This window comes from Trichoplusia ni, chromosome 18 (assembly GCF_003590095.1).
Source record: "Trichoplusia ni isolate ovarian cell line Hi5 chromosome 18, tn1, whole genome shotgun sequence".
Lineage (NCBI taxonomy): Eukaryota > Metazoa > Arthropoda > Insecta > Lepidoptera > Noctuidae > Trichoplusia > Trichoplusia ni.
This window is the reverse complement of record NC_039495.1, coordinates 8,293,786-8,311,656: the sequence shown is the minus strand read 5'-3', so window position 1 is coordinate 8,311,656 and position 17,871 is coordinate 8,293,786. Positions and strand designations below refer to the sequence as shown.

The 17,871-nt window shown below is 34.3% G+C and overlaps 3 protein-coding genes and 1 long non-coding RNA gene across 5 annotated transcripts in view; 3 read left to right on the top strand and 1 right to left on the bottom strand.

Annotated features, from left to right (window-relative positions):
* Positions 1–15,459, bottom strand: part of LOC113502880 (TBC1 domain family member whacked) — a 32,322-nt gene extending 16,863 nt beyond the window's left edge. Inside the window, exon 1 of the mRNA XM_026884619.1 lies at positions 14,902–15,459. Coding sequence (XP_026740420.1) covers positions 14,902–15,041 — 140 coding nt within the window. The 5' untranslated portion in view covers positions 15,042–15,459. The remainder of the gene's footprint in view (positions 1–14,901) is intronic.
* Positions 8,916–10,764, top strand: LOC113502882 (ommochrome-binding protein-like). Of its 2 annotated transcripts, none has more exons than XM_026884622.1 (2): positions 8,916–9,499; positions 9,883–10,764. In XM_026884622.1, exon 2 carries the CDS (start codon positions 9,890–9,892, stop codon positions 10,730–10,732), a length of 843 nt encoding a protein of 280 aa, XP_026740423.1. In that variant the 5' UTR covers positions 8,916–9,499; positions 9,883–9,889; the 3' UTR covers positions 10,733–10,764. The 2 variants fall into 2 exon arrangements, with proteins under 2 accessions (XP_026740423.1, XP_026740422.1); XM_026884621.1 differs by having other exon boundaries at positions 8,916–9,524.
* Positions 15,460–15,756: 297 nt separating the features above from the next.
* On the top strand, positions 15,757–16,561 carry LOC113503024 (39S ribosomal protein L18, mitochondrial). Its single transcript, XM_026884808.1, has 2 exons — positions 15,757–16,013; positions 16,132–16,561. The coding sequence occupies exons 1-2, from the start codon at positions 15,847–15,849 to the stop codon at positions 16,484–16,486; spliced, it is 522 nt and encodes a 173-aa protein (XP_026740609.1). The 5' UTR covers positions 15,757–15,846; the 3' UTR covers positions 16,487–16,561.
* A 243-nt stretch (positions 16,562–16,804) lies between these two features.
* Positions 16,805–17,871, top strand: LOC113502902. The gene is made up of 2 exons (XR_003401390.1): positions 16,805–17,604; positions 17,675–17,871. It is a non-coding gene; the product is annotated as an uncharacterized LOC113502902 (long non-coding RNA).

Sequence of the window (17,871 nt, the reverse complement as noted above, 5' to 3'; positions counted from 1 at the left end):
ATCCATTGTTAAACCTGCAGGTCACGTCTGCGATTGGTTCATCACCCACAACCAAATCTCAGGCTTAACGAGTTTTGAAAAGCGATCAACTAATATTTATGACAGCCGGTTTCCCGAACGCTGATCGAACAAATGTTGATGAGCGTTTAAGAAACCAGCTATAACTAAGACTATTGGAATAATGATACCAATACCGTAATACATGATTGTAAAACCATATAAAATGAGGAAACAAGTCCACATGGTGTATGTAACATTCTGGGGAAATTACTCCCCGTATCGTGCCGTAATCAGCGTAATGGGGTTCATTACTCTTATTGTTTTATGGAGCCTGTGGTACCTACAGACAGTTCGTATTGTTTTGCCTCATTTCATTAATGCATTTTGAAACCACACAATTTCCAGAGTACTATGCGGAGTGGTCTGCATGTTAAGCTATCGGACTTAAGAAAAACACGAATTGTTTTTATTGAAACATCATTTGGTAACTAATGGCATCTATAAAAAGAAGTCTTCTCCAATTCTTGTGGACAAGGCAGCATCGGCATTAATTCCCATGGTATTTCGAGTAAACTTATTGCCATAAATACGATATCTTCCATTTAATGCCTCACCAAATTAATTATTCCTGACTTCCAGTTCAAGATATAACTATGAAATTTCGTCGAATTCAATCAATGGATGGGTTTTGGAGAGGAATTCATTGGAAAACCGATTCTTTTAAATCCTTCTTTTCTAAATACGAGTGATGTGACTATTTTCGGCAAACTGTTCAACCGTTAAATGAATTTTTCGTAGAACCGACCGTTGATGAAGGATTAATTCGGTAAACCATACATCCGGGGAAGGGGACTTCGTTTTAAACTGAATATAACTCGATTAGTGACGAAAACATTTATTATTTACTTCCTATTTGGACCGGTTATCTTTGTCACTTTGTTTGTTACGACGCCCAAGGATGTTTTAGGTCGAAAAGGCATATTAATATCATATTGATGAATAATAAGATACAGATACAACTGCTTTGATATACACCGCAGTACCGAACAGTAGATCTGAATAGGTGATTTATTAAAAAATGCGAGTATTTTAAGTAGAATCAGTTAATTGCGAGGACAGAGGGGTACAAATACAAAATACATTCATCATATAAAGTAATAAAAATCGGTTAGGCAAAAAATTACTTTTGAGAGGTGCTCCTAGTTAGTAGTGCTTCAGTAATAGGGTTCTGTTCTACCCCTTGAGTACGGAACCCTAACATTTCGTATTTCTGGTGAGCTCATAAAACGCTCAGTGACATACAGTCTACATTAATAATGCGTGTAAACGTTGTAGGTAATATATCTAGACACGCACGCAATATGAATGACATTCGCAACACATTCCCATTTGGATTTGCATTTTCTTCATCAATATTCACAGTACAAACAAAAGAGGATTAATGTCTATGATATTTGACTTCGAGGCAGTTTAAGTAGTAGGAGCAGTCGTAATAAAATACTCAGGAGTTCTGTAGACGTTGTACAGTACTGGACAGTTGGTAATAACATGAAAAAGGTTTTAATTATCCCCATACTAGGATAAGATAATAAAAATCATTTTCCTCTTTCCAAAATTTTGCGTGCCCGACAAGGTCCATATAGTATTTTTAGCTTGTTTTTTACCATCCTTGTATTTAACATAGTATTATGGAATGCAATAAGTATTCCATAATACTAATACTACTAATAAATGGAGTGGAGGATCAAAAAGCATGCAGCCCAAATATACTATCTATTATTCTCTTAAAATTAGCTCAGAAACCCGAATATATCCTATATATACCACACTTCACAACTAAAATGCATGCATAAGGGATCATATTTGAATGTTCAGCTCAGTTATACCGCAGAACCTAACCAGAACAACAGGGCAATCAATTTAGTAGCTATTTTACATATGAAGCGAGCAAATATTCAGGTGTCTCGTAATCAAACAGCTGGTGTAATGAGGTTCATTACACCAGCTATTTGGCTGCTACGGTCCCCGACCACGTAGGTCGATCTGATTGTATGCGTCCGTGTTATAAAAGCTTTTATAGCTATGATATGTACGTGAAAAAAAAGATGTCGGGTACAATAAGAAATATTTTTGCAGAGGAATATTGTTCCTGTGAACATATTCGTAGTAGATGGTACAGAATTTTTAATGGTTCTTTTTTTCCCTGTCATTATGAATACAAGAACCTTCTGACGTAATGACTGATTTCGCTTGGATTATCCCAAATCCCACTGGAAAAAGTTTAATAAGGGGTTACAAAGGCCTGAAAAAGCATGGGATACTATAGTTCTGCAGGACCTTAGTCAAAATAAAGGCACGAATAAATTTAAAATTCTCTAAAGAAAAATTACGACATTCGCATCATATTTGTCAATTCAAGTCCATCATTTTATTTGCACTAACGACCGCCAGCACAGCCTATTCACAAATAGTAAAACTACGTTATTTTCACATGACGTTCAAATTCAATGTCACGTGATTCACGTAACATTTGCGGCCACAGCACCCGGCCTCGCTGGATCAAATCTGATTGTGAACATCCGCCGCACACTTCAATTTTATTTATAACAACGTCTGGATTTTGGCGTTCAATGCTTCGGTAACATGGCTAGGTTTGGTTGTGAAATTCAATTGGAGACCAAGGTTTTGCTTTTTCCCTTAAAACTTCGATTTCGCCCATAGATATAAAGGTAAAAATACAAAATAATGCATTCGTACCTTTAGCATGATTATAACCCATTCTGACGCGAGTTTATCGTCAGCAAATAAAATCTTTTAGATAACATTACTTTACGTGCTAACTGTTCTTGTAATTCTAAGTCAAGATTCTTAGCTTCCGTTAGTCACGTTTTCAGATTATGGCGGACTTTGAATAGAAGTTTATTTACGTATATATGATAATTTTTATTATATTATGTTAGCAGGTACAAAATAATAAGATTTATATTTAAGTACTTTTATGATAAAAAGAATCACTTCATGTACGTTTACAAATAGAAGTACATAATAGGAGTGAAGGTAGATGCCAAATAACATTTAAGTTCTCAATAAGGCTTCTGCATGCTGGACATGTGTCCCCGCAACTTTAAAAAGGACCGAGTTAATCCCGGAAATGAAAAAAAATAAAATTATACCCATAAGAAAATCATAAAACAGAAAAGATCTAATAGAAATAAACCAATACAGAAATATGACTAGCTAAGAAACGTAGTATACTTATAGATCATAATATTGAGGAACTATACACTACTAATACAAAAATCAATCATGGCAACTCCAAGTTCCGAAGACAACATAGTAACAATATCCACATTCCCTATACCACAACAGCGGCTAATTAATTTCAAATTGGTAAATCAATTACCAGCATTCCTCATGATTAGGGACTTAAATAATTAAGAGTTGCTAAACAGACACTGCTTTAATTAAAACTTCACATGTCAGTGTTAGATTCTCATGGCCGAAATGTAGACAATACTGAGATTATTTACTTGTGTAGACTAAGTATGTTTATTTCGAGAACATTCTAGAATCTGACGTAGAAATAACTGAAAATGAAAAACAAACAAGTGATGAAGATAATGGCAATGCAGTTTACTGATGTCAGCAATTGAAAAATGCTTTTTAATAGACAATAGAATTCAGTATTGTTAAAAGGCAGTTTGACGAATATTTTTAAGTTAAAGATTTTAAAGAGACTCCTGCATGCCGTATAAATCTTGGTGCAACAACAGTCACAAACTAATCTTAAGGAAGAGTACTGCAGTGTGGTATAGGTCACCACGCCAAAGTTACGATGCGCGACGTGTCGCGGGTGATGAGCCAGCGAAGGACAAGCGATCCACAAATTCTTGTTTTGATAGTTTGGGTGTACTGCGCATGTGACTTGAATGTTCGTGAAAAGCCCCGCGACGCATCTACTGTGAACTTAGTGCAAAAGACGATTTGTCAAAAAACGCGTATAAAACATACCCATATGTTGTTTTATATTTTTTCACATCTAGGATATGCCATTGTGATAACGAAAGATGGACAGGTATTTCCAGTGGCGAAAAAACAATTACTATAACGTTTTGTTTTCAAAATGATAACGTCTTGAAAAGACAAACAATAATAGAAAGGGGAAGGCGCTATTGACGAAACGCATACATCGGCGTGGATTCTTTTGTCTACCTCCTTCATCTTGCCGCTCACATACATCAGGCACTGACTAGCACGTAGCAAATGCAGAGGACCTACAAAACATACATGAGATTAGAATGAAAACAATAAAAAACATCAAGTCTTTCTTCCATTAATTTTCGACGAAGTGAGGCGCCTTTTTCGTCGATACGTAGCGTTTGAAAAATATAGCTTGTCTACAAGCCCAGGTATCAAATTTAGACTCACCTCTTTTAAGTCTAAGTGTATTGTATAATATTATTCATTACATTGTGTTAATCGGTAAGTAAAAGTATTACAAGCGTCCCAGTCCATTAGCCACAATCAGTTTACGTCAGAATCGAGTTTTTTGGTAAAACACTGAATATTACATAAGCGTTTTAAAATCATCGGAATAATTACGTGATCCGACTAAAGACCGAGTTTGAATTTCATTCTTGATTATTTGCCTCATACTTGTTAATATTTGATGATTTCATGAGTATTTAACAAATATAGCCTGCGTATCTCCCGATTGTGAGAGAAAAGATGGACAAAATAATGTAAATTTTGCTTTCTTGTAAAGAGTTCCTTATCTCAGTAAATGTTTATCTTGATAAAGCCCGCGTGAGAGAGTTGTTAGTCTGTGTTTTTAATCTAAATATGTTGTTATATTTATTCAATCTTTCAAACAATCTGATCTTATCAAAGCAGACAACACAGAAGAAAGTGTAAAACTGAATATAAAGAAAAACATTCAATTTACGTAACAACTACTTACTCTCATTGTCACAACTAATGACTGTACTGACTAACATAAAAAACCTCAACGTTTCGTTGCTACACCACAAAAAGGTTTAAAACTTAAGTAACCGAGAAAACAGGTGCCATGCAATCATGTAATGTCTTGTTTCAACGCTGAATATGTAAGATATTCTATGGCTATACGAGATATAACTCATAAAAAAAACGTGAAGAAATCTGTTTAATGAGAAATTCCAACGCATACAGCCTCCATATCGACTCGTAAATTATTTTCAAGTTGCTAGGCCTAGATATTACTGGGTGAGAGATTTCCTTGATATACTTTTTTCTTTGACCATTGCCTATTTCGATTATATCGCGAACAAGTAGCATTATGTGAGTGCACGTAGTCGGCTTCTTCTGTTTTTGTTTTGAAGCTAGTATTATTGCCTTACCAGTATAGATACCATTGTTTAACCAACAAATGACTCTCTGGTAACTTTTATTATGAGCATCCCAAAATCTACAATCGGTGACACTTTCTGGAGAAACCCAAAAAACTCATTACTCACTATTTGGGGATTCGATTCACATTAATTTCACAGTTATCTAAAATGGAATGCAAATTATACTAAGTATCGTTAATCTGGTATATTAGGGAAAACCTATGACTGAGCCATGAATTCTAATACACAATATTTTAAAACAGTTACTTAAATCAGAAATCTAAACCACGAAAGTCGTGGCCATAAATCTCAAAACTGAAAAAGTAATAAAAGAAGAAAGATAGAATAAAATGAAAGTTTGGAAGAGAATGGTGCAACGCTTATGCCAACATCCAGATCTTACATAGGCTATAGGTAAAAAAACGGCCAAATGCGAATCAGAGTTTTAGTATTCGTTGTTGTGGCGACAGCAAAAATACAACAACTGCGAAAAGTCAACAGTCTAGAAAAAGCATGTCTAGCTATCATGGTTAGCCAAGCTAGTGACGGACTAATGACGGAGAAATGGGGATCTATTTTGCCCTTTTGGCTTAAACCATAAAAAAACACAACACTTCCCGTTCTGTTATTTTTCCCTATAACCAGTCCTTATGTATATTTTCTGCATCGTGACTATTCATACACACACATGCATACATGTTTCTACAAACCGTATGTAACTGTGATAAGTATTACATAAGGAATGTTATAGAGATTACGATGTCAAGGGATTCTGTCGTCATGCTTGCATTAAACGTAGGCGAGTTGTAATGAATCAGTCATTATAAAATCAATTAACATGGCCAAATATGTACACAGGGTAATATAACGAGGTAGGCAAGTACACCATGGAAAATCATTGAAACTCCTAACTAAGAGCCAGTAAGACGAATGGCAACTCTACCCAGAATATATACCGCTGATAGGATCGCTCAAATTGTCAATTGTTTAGGCCTTTAGATCTGCAGCGATTATTAAATGAGTGAGTTAACAAAATCCGGAAATTAAACTAATGTTTGTTTCAGAAAACCTTTTCGCTTCTTACACTTGTATGTGTGTCCCCTAAAACTATCGGTATCAAAGTGTGAAAAGCATAAAAAAGATATCTTGTTTACGAGAACGTTCGGTTGTAAACTATTTTTAAGCAGTCTCTATCATGGTTTATTGCATATTTATATTTCAGATCCCATTTAATAGTTTTATTACAGTCCAAACTCTTAACATAGGTACTACAGGGTAGACTTATTTATCCATTATCTGATAATATGGTAGTCATTTTCCCAGTTCCTAAAACAAATCTGAACTTATTTTAAGAATAATCATTTGTGTAATCATTGATATAACATTAAGCTTGTGAAGACGGGAGAATCTCCGGATCTTAGCATACCATTTCGAAAATAATTTCAATAATATAAAGTCCCATTATGATGGACCATAACGCGAAATATCCTACGAATTAGGCACATGTCACCAGTGTAATATAACTTGTAAGAGAACTGGGTATATATTTAGCCTACACGTACTATTTCAAATAAAGCAGTGACATCACTCTTTCAGACATAAGGAAGGCGTGTAACCTTAGAGACGGTTGCCATGATGTGTACAAGTTGATGATTAGTTATCATTGTCTTTTTGAAAGACGTTGAATATTCCTTGTCTAGTGCAATTTGGGTATAGTAAGACTAACTTATTTTTTTTACACCTTCTAAATTTAAGAATCTAAAATCGCTTATCCGAAGTGAGTTAGTGAGATGATCAATGCTCAAACCTTCTTAATTACGAAACCAGCTTATGCTCTCTCTTTTAATTTGCAACATAGTCGAATATTAGCATTATGGGAAAGAGGGCTTTAGCGTGACGTAAATAATTAATACCTATACTAGATCCGTGGATTTAAACATTGAAATGCGAATTGGTCTGAAAACTGTCAAAAAACAACCACCATTCTTGTTTTTTTTTTAATTTGATGGTACTATAGGCGGACGTTGGCTGTATTTTTTTTATTTGGCAAAGGAAATATCTGTTTTCCGCGGTAACGTCATGAATATAGTGTCTTTTGCCATGTTTATTCAGGTGGCTTTATTATGAGTTATTGGAAGGTGAATATCGTTATTGAGTCATAATATTTTCTGTTTCCAGCTATTTTAAAAAGTAAATTGCTATAAATCGTCTTTATAACTTCAGTTTTTGCTGAATATTTTTGCATTAGATATTTGGAAGTTACAAAAACTTCGCATTTCATTTAATAGTACAAAAAGTTACGACGAGCTACTGAATTTAATTTTTTACACAGTCAAGATTACCATGTGTTTCTCTGCTATCAAGGTGCAATTTGCAACGATGTGTTCAAAGAACGTCTTTTCTTATTCTGGTATGTTTTCAGACCTTACTTATAATCATTGCCACACGAGATATTACACGTAGCCTTCAAAGATACAATTACAGTTGTAAGTGCTATAATCATAGTTTAAGGGCACCAATTAACGTGAAATAGACCATCAGATACAGACAAGCTGACAATAGCAGGTAGAAATGACCTCAAGAAACACAAAAATGTGTGAACTTAAATAAATGCAAAATTACTGGAAACAGCGTTCTGGAAACGAATCAGACCGTGTTGATTGATAAGAAGGAAAATAATTATTATTGTTAATCAAGATAACACTAAATCAGATGTTCCAAAAATGTTCAGAAATTTGCAAGTCGTACGGATTGTTTGTATAGCTGTCAATTTATCAAGGATTTTGTGCAACAGATTTCCAAACAATAGAACTAGAAAGCAGATCAGGACAAAGATATCAGACAAATCTGGATACAATAGTTACTGTAAAGCATGATGTCAACTTAAAAAATCTAAAACCACTCCCGAAGTGACGTCTTCTCAAGTCCCATTATTCCCATTCAACAAAACTGACCGCACACTCTTATTCCAAAGCGGTAAGATTCATTATCGCAGATCATAGACTCACGGCCTCAGTATAAATATGATTCATACTTTTATTCAATTAGTTCCCTATTACACCTTCGAGAAACGCGATCCAGCAATAACCCTTAGTTCCGGCTGAGCCAAGGTCAATAAAACCGAATATTTTTCAATAAATGATCCTTCAACGTGAATTGTTATTACAGCACCAATTTAATAATAAATAATAAATTATTTTATTAAAATAATATCGATAACCTCTGCGCTATCATCTCATCCATGAGGATAGTTACTATAGCAGAACAAAAATATATGGAGTCGTCTTAGGGAACAATATTTTAACACACGAGATACTTATTTTTCTTCAGAAGACCGAATCCTCGGAAATACTTATTAGATTTCTTTCCGTTTAACTAAATCTATATCTATACTAACATATAAAGCTGAAGAGTTTGTTTGTTTGAACGCGCTATACTCAGGAACTACTGGTTCGAATAGAAAAAATATTTTTGTGTTGAATATAACATCACGCTGCAACTAATGGGACCGAAGATACAATGGAAAAAACGGGGAAAAATCTAACCACGTGGACGAAGTCGCGGGCAACAGGTAGGTTACGTAACTTCATAATTATTCCAATAAAACTTCACAGATATAGCGTCTATGCCCCTTTTGTCGTGCTGTACCCTGCACTTTCAACCTAGTTACTGATAATAATTTCTAATTCCATCGGCTATGACCTCCGTGTCACATTCCACGTTAACCTACTTCGAAAAGTTTTCAACTTTCAAGGAACGATAAGAGGGTTGATATTTATTACCATGCATGTTGATTGTCGGGCAACTCAGCTATACTCACACCCATACCAAAACTATTATACCTACTTACAATGATTATTTGCCATAAATGCTAGTAAAACTTATGAAAATGTCTGGCTTTTTCTTCAAGGAAAGGGAGACAGACTTTGTAACACACTTTTGAAAATACGTAAATTATTTAAAAAGCGACATTTAATAATAATTTTATTAAGGTTCTTAAGTAAGTCATAAACAAAAAATTAAAGACAAACGAGAATCTCCACAGTTGCGTAAAACTTAAAAATTAGCGTGATCACATAAACTTGGTAGTATTTATCAAGTTATTTATCATTCGGCCACAGTGAGACGCGGTAAGTGCCGACAATAACTCATTAAGTAAATAATATTATAGTTTATATATTTATTTATATTTGGCCGTCGATTTGTATCAATAATCCTTGATTGACATTTACTATACACGTGCTTACCTTATCTGCGTATCTATTTAATACTGGTGTGCGTTTTATTTTGACATCTAGCGGAAAATTCTTATATATATTTCAAATTTCATAAATTTCATTAAAAGTAACGTCCGGTAACAGTTGGTAAAAAGTATAAGCACTAAATACCACACAAGGCCAAGCTAATTAGGGAGGAAACATTTTAAACATATTTGATTAAAACTGCGATTGCGTGAGCGAATGTTACTTAAGTCATTATTTCCACTTAATGAACTATTGATTTATTATTCCAGGACCAAAATGAAAGTTTTGTTAATACTGTCTGGCCTCATCTCGATCAGAGCCGGGGTAATAAAAGAAGAGCAAAATGATTGTCCCGGTGTCAAAATCAATGGAGTGTATTATGAACCGGAAACACTGCGACGAGAATTGGACAGACCGTACATCTTAGCAGTAGACTACAGCACCAACAACCTGTACTTCAGTTACAATATCAAATCAGATACTGATGACTTCAGATCCGCAAGACTCAACATAAATACTAAGGAGTTTAACAACATAGAAGGCGTCGTCAATGGGTTTGCTCAGACTGTGGACCAGAAAACACACGACATCTACATAGGTGGAAGTGACGGCATATACAAATACGACTACGGTAACAACCAAGCAGAAATATTCGGAGCACCTGGTGAAAACATATGGAATTTATATTTCAAAGACGTGTTGTACTATTCAACGTTCCCCAACCAATTCTTATATACACTAGAAGATGGAGAATCGAAAAGGTTCCCGGATTTGGAAGACACGAAAGTTGATCATTTCGTTATTGACAATGAAAACGATATGTTCTACACAAATACTACTGGATTATACTCTCAAAAGAAGGGAACGAAAGACGCTGTTCTGTATGCAAACACTGCTGAATTAAAGAGTATGAGGAGTCTAACGACAGATTTAAATGGACAAGTCTTCGCTTGTCTCGAAGACGGTATCTACGCTGTGAAGAAATCAAGTAAATCTTTGGAGAAGGTTGTTAGTATTAACGACGGATTCGGGCTGGCTTTCGACAACGATAACAACATCGTATATTCTGATGCTACCAGTCTTGTAAGATTCAAAATTAACAGACATAAAAAATGTTAATCACGTCTCAAATTAAATATTTTTCTAACTGACGTTGTTTGTATGCTTTCACTTGTACAATACCTATTTTGTAGCAGACGAGTCAGAATAAATATTTAAAGAAGTGACTATCTAGAGCACATTCTACACCAGATACTTTGATAATAGCGTTTCAGCACGCATAAAACGAGTACAATAGTAGTATTTCAAAATGTCAAGAATTTTTACGAGTCGATTGGGGAATTGTTTGTAGATGAATTATTGAGTCGGAATCTAAGTCCCGCACTGAACAATATCGCGGTATGTGATACTACATCCACGAGACAGGAAAAGCCTTGGTGGGGTAATATCTTATTTTTGTTCAATCTTGATTCTATGTCTTTTTAAGTCGGATAAGCTAGGAACTTTGAACCCGGATTGCGAAGTTTTAAAATCGTTATTGTTTTATTGAACGGTAGTGGCGCCCTGTGGTTTTACGTAATTCCCGTTTCCGTGGGAATACACAGATAAAAGACTATGTAACTTGCTGATAATGTAAGTTTCCATTTGAGAAGGAATCTCTAGAATCAAACCAATTCGAGAGTTCCGTGGTTCAGATGTGAAAGATTAGCCAAATAACTCAAGATCCCATTAATAATATTTTGAATTGGTGTAGGGCTTCCCAAGATTTCTTGACAACGAAACATAAAACGTTAGCAGTTCAAAATAAAGTCTATTATTATGAAATTCATTTCTATTTATAAACAAAAACATTGTTCGCTGATGCTGTTCAGTCGTGCTTGGTTAATAGCATGATTTGATGACCTTAATCACGTAGCTAGTGTGATAGTATTCTGTCACCGTACAAAACTGCACTTTCAAATGAACATCGACGTTTCACCACTTTCATCGGTTCTTTGAGTAGTTGACGGCGTAAATGATAGCAAAGTGCAATTAAATGATGCAGAATTATAAATAGATTTACCTACATTTGAACCAAATTAGCAACTAGAAATGGTTTCCTTTTCGGCACTTATAGTACCTATACTATTGATGGTGAATTTTGTATAGCTTTGAGATTAGTAAAGTAGTTGCAGAAGTTATAACTATTTAAGGTTGATCGAGCATGGGTGAGACTGACCAATAGACAGGTCTCTGTAAAGTAATAGTATGACAACTTTTGACACCAAATATTCATGTGTAGTTTACTTAATTAACTTTAAAAACTTATGAAAATTGAAGATGTCTGCGTAGTTACCATCGGTTTTCGTTAGTACGAACTTTGAACGAAATTTATTTGTCCGCTCGTTTTGTTTACTAAACATGGTGTGAAAATGGATTGTTTGTTTGTCAAATTAGTGAATGATAAAAGCGTATTTTATGCATGGAAATCATTCTGACTAATCACGGTTACGAGATTTTTTTGTGATTGTTCATCATCTCATTTATCTCCCACTAAATACGAGGGATAGTACTATAACACATTATACTTATGTTTAATATTACTATATATGTTTCAAAGCGAGAAACGCGGTTCTTACTCTTATATCCACCATTAAATGATCGGACATGTTCCACTGTCCCCACATATTTTAAAATTAAATGTAAATATCATTATGACAATTCCCAGTTTACAAAAAGTAATATTCTTAGATGAAGCGATAAGTCAACACATCACCAGCGCGTGCCAGCGATTACCTACGTGCACGATAACAAATTATACTGCATTCGGAACTGCCAGCAAACGTGAGATAGCTATCGCGGAACAATAGTTTCGAATTAGAACACTTTTTTCGCTAATTAAATTTATAGTTCACAGGTTTGTTTGAGGAACAAAAACTAGACAGGTTACAAGCAGCTACATGTTACAACATACCAACACAATATCGGGGAAGTTGAGAAATATTCACTTCCTTTCGTTTTCAACGTATTATTTGTGTGGGCACACGCGACGAGACCGTAAACGTATTTATTATTTACTTTTTTAATTTATTGTTTTGGCCTTCTTGGTCATAGTCAGTTGAAGATAGTCTAGTATAATTTATTATGCTACAGAAGTAATTTTTATATTTTGGTAAACAAGTAGGTAGGTATTTAACTAAACTCTACCTCAGTATTGTACAACCTAAAGATTTTCTTCCCATTAACTTTATCAACATTCTTCAACAGGTATACTTAGACAGACATCCAAATTCGCCAGACTGCTAGTCCCATTTGAAGTTGAAACCTAACACTTGGCTAACAACATGCAGTCTAAAATCATACCAAAGTATGTACCAACTTTTTACTTAGAAAACCGGTCACGTAAGGGAGGGACTCAGGACAATGAAGGTTTAATCCTACAAATATTATAGACGCGAATGTTTGTAAACATATGGATGTCTGTTTCTCTTTCCTGCAAAAACCATTAAATAGACTTAGACGAAACTTGGTACACAGATAGTTTATAACTCATAGGATAGTTTTTATACCGATTTTACTTTCGATTTGTAGTGAGGGGGAAGCAGATTGTAAAAAATAAATTGATGACTGTAACAGCTCTAAACTTCAATAATTATGAAACCCTTAAAATGTTTAACACTCACTCTTATAATATCTAGAGTAATATATTATTAGATGGAGACAACAAAACTAAAAATAGTCACTAGACTTCTAATTACTTACTAAGAACATTAATACCCACAAAGAATATTAAATTAAACAAAGTCAAACTTAATGATCTTATTATTCTTGTAGACATTAATTAAAATGCTTTATGCCTACTTTTTTATAACTACTTACTGTAATTAAGTAGTGTAAAATTTAATTAAATCAAATTGTTTTCACCATCTTACAACATTTGTATGCTTGGAACCTTGGAGATCAGACAAGAATACATCAGTAATTTTATCATTGTGTACTTTTTCAAAGTTGAAATAAAACAAAAATGAAATATTGTTCTTTCGTGTAATATAAGGTTTTATTTGGTCAAACTTTGTTTATCAAGGCTTCTATAATTGTAAATGCATACAAGATTCTTCTAAGATTTATTAAAGTAATGGTATCTGTAACAATTTGGATGTGAACTTTGTCTTCAGGACTTCCTGAAGGTCTGTTGAACTACCAGTCTTAACACCTAAGTACTAGCGGCTACAATCACACCAGACCACCAGGGAACACCAGGTTACTTGGTTATATTGGTGACGGTGAGTTATTAATTCTGCAAATAGGATAAATTATATCACTTTTAGATTTCAAGAGATTATTAATTATGCTGGAGTCAACATTACTTAGCTGTCTAACCTAAGAAAGAAACATTTAAACACACTCAAGGGTTTGCAGCGACTTGTTAATATATTTGCTGTTTATGCTTAAAAAAAACCAACTGAACGCAACAACCAAAAGCTGCAAATATTTTGTCAGTCAAACTGGGAAGAATGCCTACATAAAACTAATTCAAAATGTACATAATATGTTTCTCGTAGAACACTAATTATACAAAATTCGAATGCCTTTTAAGAATTTGTTTATAAAATGCAAAGTTTAGCATTAAATGCTGAAACAATAACAACTTTGATAAGTCACACAGATATAACAAATCAGGTTTATGCATATCCTTAATGACTCACATATTTTGTGGCAGTTATTTAATAGCGGGGCGTTAGCTATTAGTGGGCTTTTGCAGACATGTTATATGATTGTTTAAATGACAATGAACAGCTGGGTTTTACATACAGATAGGTAAGTATTTATGTAAGTACTAACAAATTGGAATGTAAATACTTAATGAGTTATTATATGTTTTTTATTCAATTAAAAAAGAACAATAGGTTTTAAATATATTCATTATGTTGAAGTGAAAGCCAAAATATGGTTTCATGAAATTAAAAGATAAATTAATATGAGTTGCACAGATTTCTCCATTTCAATATTTCAATAGCATTTTGAAGTTTTGAGTACAGTTTACAATATTTAAAATAAAAACAAGAAATTTTAAATCATTTTGCACTCAGATTGTGATATTCAAAGAGAACATATTGTTTTGGCAGTGTCTATGTTTGTGTTCTGAAAACATTGTAAACAATGTTTTTGGCCCAAATAAGCGACCGATAAACAGATAAAGCGTGATCGAATTTATTGCTATAAGAATTATTTATATTTATAAACAATAAAATGGTTTAGTATACATAATAAGGAGTTTTGTTATGTTGTGGGCTGTATGGTTTACTTACGGTTCTGGACTGTATTGAGCCCCGCCGAAAAAGCCGTGCCTGTCAGGCTGCGTGGTCACCGACGAGCATATCGATGTGGTATCCCCCTGCTCGCTCCTATCACCGCCACCACCACTCTTCACACTCTTCTGCAGCGACATTTTAATAACAATCCACAATTACCCTAATTTCTAGCAACTACCATCACTTGTACCGAACAACCACCACAGCCGACTTCGGAGTGGGCGTACAAATTAATTACAAAACATGTAACTGTCCCGCACGCTCACGCCCGTCGACAATCACAAAACTTCACTAAACAATTAGCACAGAGAAACGGCTACTGCGCACATACTCCGGCGACCGCCACATACCCGAAGACAGTAGATATGGTAACAAAACGTGCTTAGAATAAATACAAACTAATACTTTTTCTTATCAAAACTCAACGTGTGGGTGGGCGAATGAAGTGAATACAATATGTACGTCATTTTTAGTGATGCGATGTGCAATGTTTGCATTACCACAAACAATCAATTATCTCCAATTTATCGGTTTTTATTAAAATTACTTAATAATATTTATGAAAGTCTATACTACAAATAATTACAAAATGGCAAACTAAAATTTTTAATATGTAAAGATTGGGGTCCGAAAGGAATAAATATTATTTATCATGTGCTTGAACAGTCGTCTTGATTTATTTATATATCCAAATAACTTAGGTGTGGCAAATAAATTATATTTTACGATACTATACAATAGTTTCGTAAACTATAAAACACAACTTTTAAAAATGAAAAATAAAAACCGAAAAGTTCTATATCTCGGATCTACAGAGACGGGCAAGAACTCTGTCAGTGTGACATTGACACTATTGACAGTAATGAAATCATATTCTGTCGGGGTTAGGTTATAAAACAACAAATCAATCAGAAATAAATATTACTGAGGAAAACGAAAACTATGAATAATCTAAGAAAGTTACTGATAACTCCAAGTTTTACGAGACTTAGTTCTTCAGCACCACCTGAATTCGTTAACAGAAACCCGCGGAACTTGGAAAGGATACGAATTGCCCGCAAACCTGATGGCTACCACTTGGAAGCTCCTGGCAGAAAGTTCTGGCATAAGTTAGTATTCAAATCAAATTAACATAATCAATAAATTAAAACTGACCCGAATCCATTTACTTACATAGAGTGTACCTAGAGGACTTTTTAAAGAAAAATCTTTTTTTTTTCTTTCCAGGTTGACTTTAACAGCCAGTAATCGTACAGTTACAGCTCAAGTAGTACATTATATGAATGGTGCTGTAATTGAAGCTAAAACTTCAGAGTGGGCCCTCCGTAAACAACTATATAGTATCAACGACACCTGTGCTTACATAAACTTGGGAAAAGTTTTTGCCCAAAGATGTCTTGAAAGTGGGATAACTGAAATGTATTGTGACCTAAAGCCTGTTAAAGATGGGAAAGTAGATAGGTTTTTGAAAGAAGTTACAAATGGAGGAGTTAAGCTAGAAGAACCAGATGTTTATAAAAAACCACACCCATGGGACTTGCTACGGCCAGAGAAACCATGGGTTGTAGCTGAAGAAGAATAGTTTGTAGATACTAGTTTCTGAAGTCAGTAGTCAAGTTAAAATATTTAAGTAAATAAAAATATAGGGTATTACTCATTGGTTTTTTTTCTTTAAATTGGCCTTTCTGAAAATGATAGCTGAAACTGGTCTAACCGGACCCTTTACAATAAAGACATTAGCAGCAGGTGCGCAATCCAAACAGCTATAAGTGCTATGTCACCATTCATTTATTTTGACTACAACAGCAAAATAACATATTATTACCATATATCCTCCTCTCTCCTACTTTTGCTGTGCCCAACAGGGTCCATAATGAGCTGCGAACCTAGTTATAATTTACCACCTATGTAACATTATAGTATGCAATAAAGATTTGATTTGATTTGACCATTACAATAGTTCCATGACACAGATTCATCACTGCAACAAAAGATTTATTCAAGAAATAACTAAAGTTTCAGGTGCGGCTTCATGCAGTCGCATGACGCTCGTTTGCAGCGAACAGGAGTGAGCGTTGACAAAAGTGTGGTGCTGCAACGGTTTCTAAATTAATTCCTGTAAATAATAAAGTCAAACAAGGTGAGGCTCCTATTTCTTGCACTTGTTTCACTGCTAAGGGGTACAAACGATGTTAGACGATCAGCAACACAGGGTCGCGACGTGAAAGATTTGCCGCTGCAAATTAGTTATATATTTGTCTATTATAAGCGACTGCATGTAGCAGAAGCTTTGTAAGTCGCGGGAAATTTGAAATTAGGTCACGTGACCATCGAGCGATTCCATGAGGCCGCACCTTTACGGAAAAGAGTTTTATTTATACAACGACAGAGGCCATAAACAAAAAGCCGCGTGCATAATATTTTAAACGACGATTTCCTTCTAGGTACAAATATGTATTGTGATGAGTATCTATTTGACAAAATAATGATTTAATGCCATATTCAAATGTCATTAAAACCAAGACAATATACTGTCCTGACGATATCTTTTTTATTAATAACCGCAATTGTATTAGTTAAAATGTTTTGGTAAAAGTTTTCATGTACAAAATAACCAGATGAATTTAAATAATTTGAGGGAAACCACGGAAAACTAAAATACAAAAATGATGACCCAATTATAGAGAGAACATTAAAAATGTGAGTATGATAAAGAAAAACTAAAAATGTGAGAAGTAGGTACAGTTATTATATTTTACTATTATTATAGGAATCCAGAAGAAAGAAGAGTCCCCAGGATGCCTGAAATAATGCAATTATTGCTTATTACACAAATGCCTGATTAAAAGCATACATTCCTGGTAACAAGCTCTTCCTATCTTTATGAATTCAGTATTGCCAAAAAATATCAACATAAAGTTACTGTAAATTATTTACATGTGGTCCAAATAAAGAATTTCTCATAAA

Coding starts and splice junctions, on each gene's coding strand:
- LOC113503024 (XM_026884808.1), top strand. CDS start 15,847: ATGAATAATCTAAGAAAGTTACTGATAACTCCAAGTTTTACGAGACTT. Junction 16,014..16,131: donor GGCAGAAAGTTCTGGCATAA/GTTAGTATTCAA, acceptor TTTTCTTTCCAG/GTTGACTTTAACAGCCAGTA.
- LOC113502882 (XM_026884622.1), top strand. CDS start 9,890: ATGAAAGTTTTGTTAATACTGTCTGGCCTCATCTCGATCAGAGCCGGG.